The sequence below is a fragment of the Bidens hawaiensis genome, unplaced genomic scaffold (genome assembly GCF_021521415.1).
Source record: "Bidens hawaiensis isolate Kalapana, Puna unplaced genomic scaffold, B.hawaiensis_p1.1 tig00014984_1, whole genome shotgun sequence".
NCBI lineage: Eukaryota > Viridiplantae > Streptophyta > Magnoliopsida > Asterales > Asteraceae > Bidens > Bidens hawaiensis.
The window spans coordinates 344,597-346,469 of record NW_027492333.1 but is presented as its reverse complement, the minus strand read 5'-3'; the positions used below and the strand labels follow the sequence as shown (position 1 = coordinate 346,469).

The 1,873-nt window shown below is 44.7% G+C and overlaps 2 protein-coding genes across 2 annotated transcripts; both read left to right on the top strand.

Moving 5' to 3' along the window:
• Positions 1-213: 213 nt before the first annotated feature.
• LOC143548291 (uncharacterized) lies at positions 214-636 on the top strand. Its single transcript, XM_077039498.1, has one exon. It carries the CDS (start codon positions 214-216, stop codon positions 634-636), a length of 423 nt encoding a protein of 140 aa, XP_076895613.1.
• A 590-nt stretch (positions 637-1,226) lies between these two features.
• Positions 1,227-1,589, top strand: LOC143548290 (uncharacterized). The gene has a single exon (XM_077039497.1). It carries the CDS (start codon positions 1,227-1,229, stop codon positions 1,587-1,589), a length of 363 nt encoding a protein of 120 aa, XP_076895612.1.
• Positions 1,590-1,873: the final 284 nt, after the last annotated feature.

The window sequence follows — 1,873 nt, the reverse complement described above, 5'->3', positions numbered from 1 at the left end:
CAAGTTTGGTCTTTGTTTACGGACTGAGCTTCAAGAAGCGAGGGATCAGGTGCAGGCTTAAGGCTAGTTAACCCGGAAGGGCATGAATTTACGTACGCCATCAAGTTAGACTTTAAAAGTACTAACAACGAGCCAGAATATGAAGCTTTCCTGGCAGGCTTACGGATAGCGAAAAAACTTGGGGTGAAACATTTGGAAGCCCGGGTGGATTCAATGCTAATTGCGGGACAGATAAATGGAACATACGAAGCCAAAAATGACGTCATGGCATCTTATCTGTCACAAGCAAGGGTCTTGATCCGCCAGTTCTCTTCTTTTAGTGTGGTTCACATTAAGAGGAGTGAGAACAAATCAGCGGATGCTCTTAGCAAGCTAGCTTCAACGAACTTTGAGCACTTCGCCAAAGATATTCGTGTGGAAGTTCTAGATCATCCATCCGTTCCACAAAACCAAGTCTTGGTAATCCAAACAGGCGTTGAATATTGGATGACGCCCATTAAAGCTTACTTATCTTCCGGAACACTTCCAGCAGGAAAAGCTGAGGCTCGGAAGAACAAGCACAAAGCTTTGAATTACCAGATGACTGATGGCATTTTGTACTGGAGATCATTTTTGGACCGCTGTTGCGTTGTGTAGACGCGGAAGACGCAAATTACCTAATTCGGGAAATTCACGAAGGCATTTGCGGGTTACACGCGGGACCAAGGATGACAGTTGCAAAGATCATGAACGCAGGGTACTATTGGCCCGACATGCATTTGGATGCTGTACAAGAAATCAGGAAGTGTGATTCTTGCCAGCGACATACCCCAACACCTTACGTCCAAAAAACGAGCTGATTCCGGTAACATCTGCCTAGCTGTTCCAAAAATGGGCTATTGATATTATGGGACCTTTCCCAGAAGCCCCGGGACGAGTCAAATTCTTGATAGTGGCCATTGATTACTTCACCAATTGGGTGGCAGCCAAACCGGTTGCGTCAAGAACGGCTTCAAGCGTGAAAAAAATTCCTTTGGGAATTCATCATTTGCCGATTTGGCCTCCCGCAAGAATTGGTAAGTGATAATGGGACCCAATTTGCTTACAGCGGACTACAAGAATGGTTGAAAGAACTTCGAGTCATTCAAGTTTTCACATCTATAGCTCATCCGTAAGCAAATGGTCTGGTCGTAAGGACCAACCGAACTATCAAGGAAGGGATCAAGGCGAGGTTAGGTACTAAACGGATGGGTTGGGTTGACGAATTGCCCCACGTACTTTGGGCCTTCCGCACCCAAAAGAACTCTAGTAACTCGGAAACACCGTTTAGTTTGACCTACGGCACCGAAGCCATGATCCCAGCAGAAATTGGGATTCCATCCGCGGGGGTTCTGTTAATTGAGGATAATGATCACGAACTCAGGATGAACCTTGATTTACTCGAAGAAAGAAGAGAATTAGCATCCATCCGCGAGCACAATTATAAGCAACAGCTTCAGAAGTATTACAACTCGCGGGTACAGACATGCGAATTCGATGCGGGAAACTTTGTCTTCCGCAACAACGAGGCTTCCGGTCAGGAGCCCCCGGGAAAGTTAGCTCCTACTTGAGAGGGACCTTATAAAATCAAGCAAGTACTATCTAAAGGTGCCTACAAGTTGGAGAAGTTGGATGGGACGGAGATCCCTCGAACTTGGAACGCAGCACAATTGAAGAAATGCTATATTTAGCAATCTTAGTCGTTCTTTTATTTTGGCCTGCGTGCCCACATAGACTAACAACTTATGTAATTTCCTTTATTGTAAGAAGGCTTATACCCAGTTTATGAAGAATCTTACGCTAGTTTCATGTTATTTTGTTGATTTGTAATCTTTTATTGACAAAAACGAAGTTC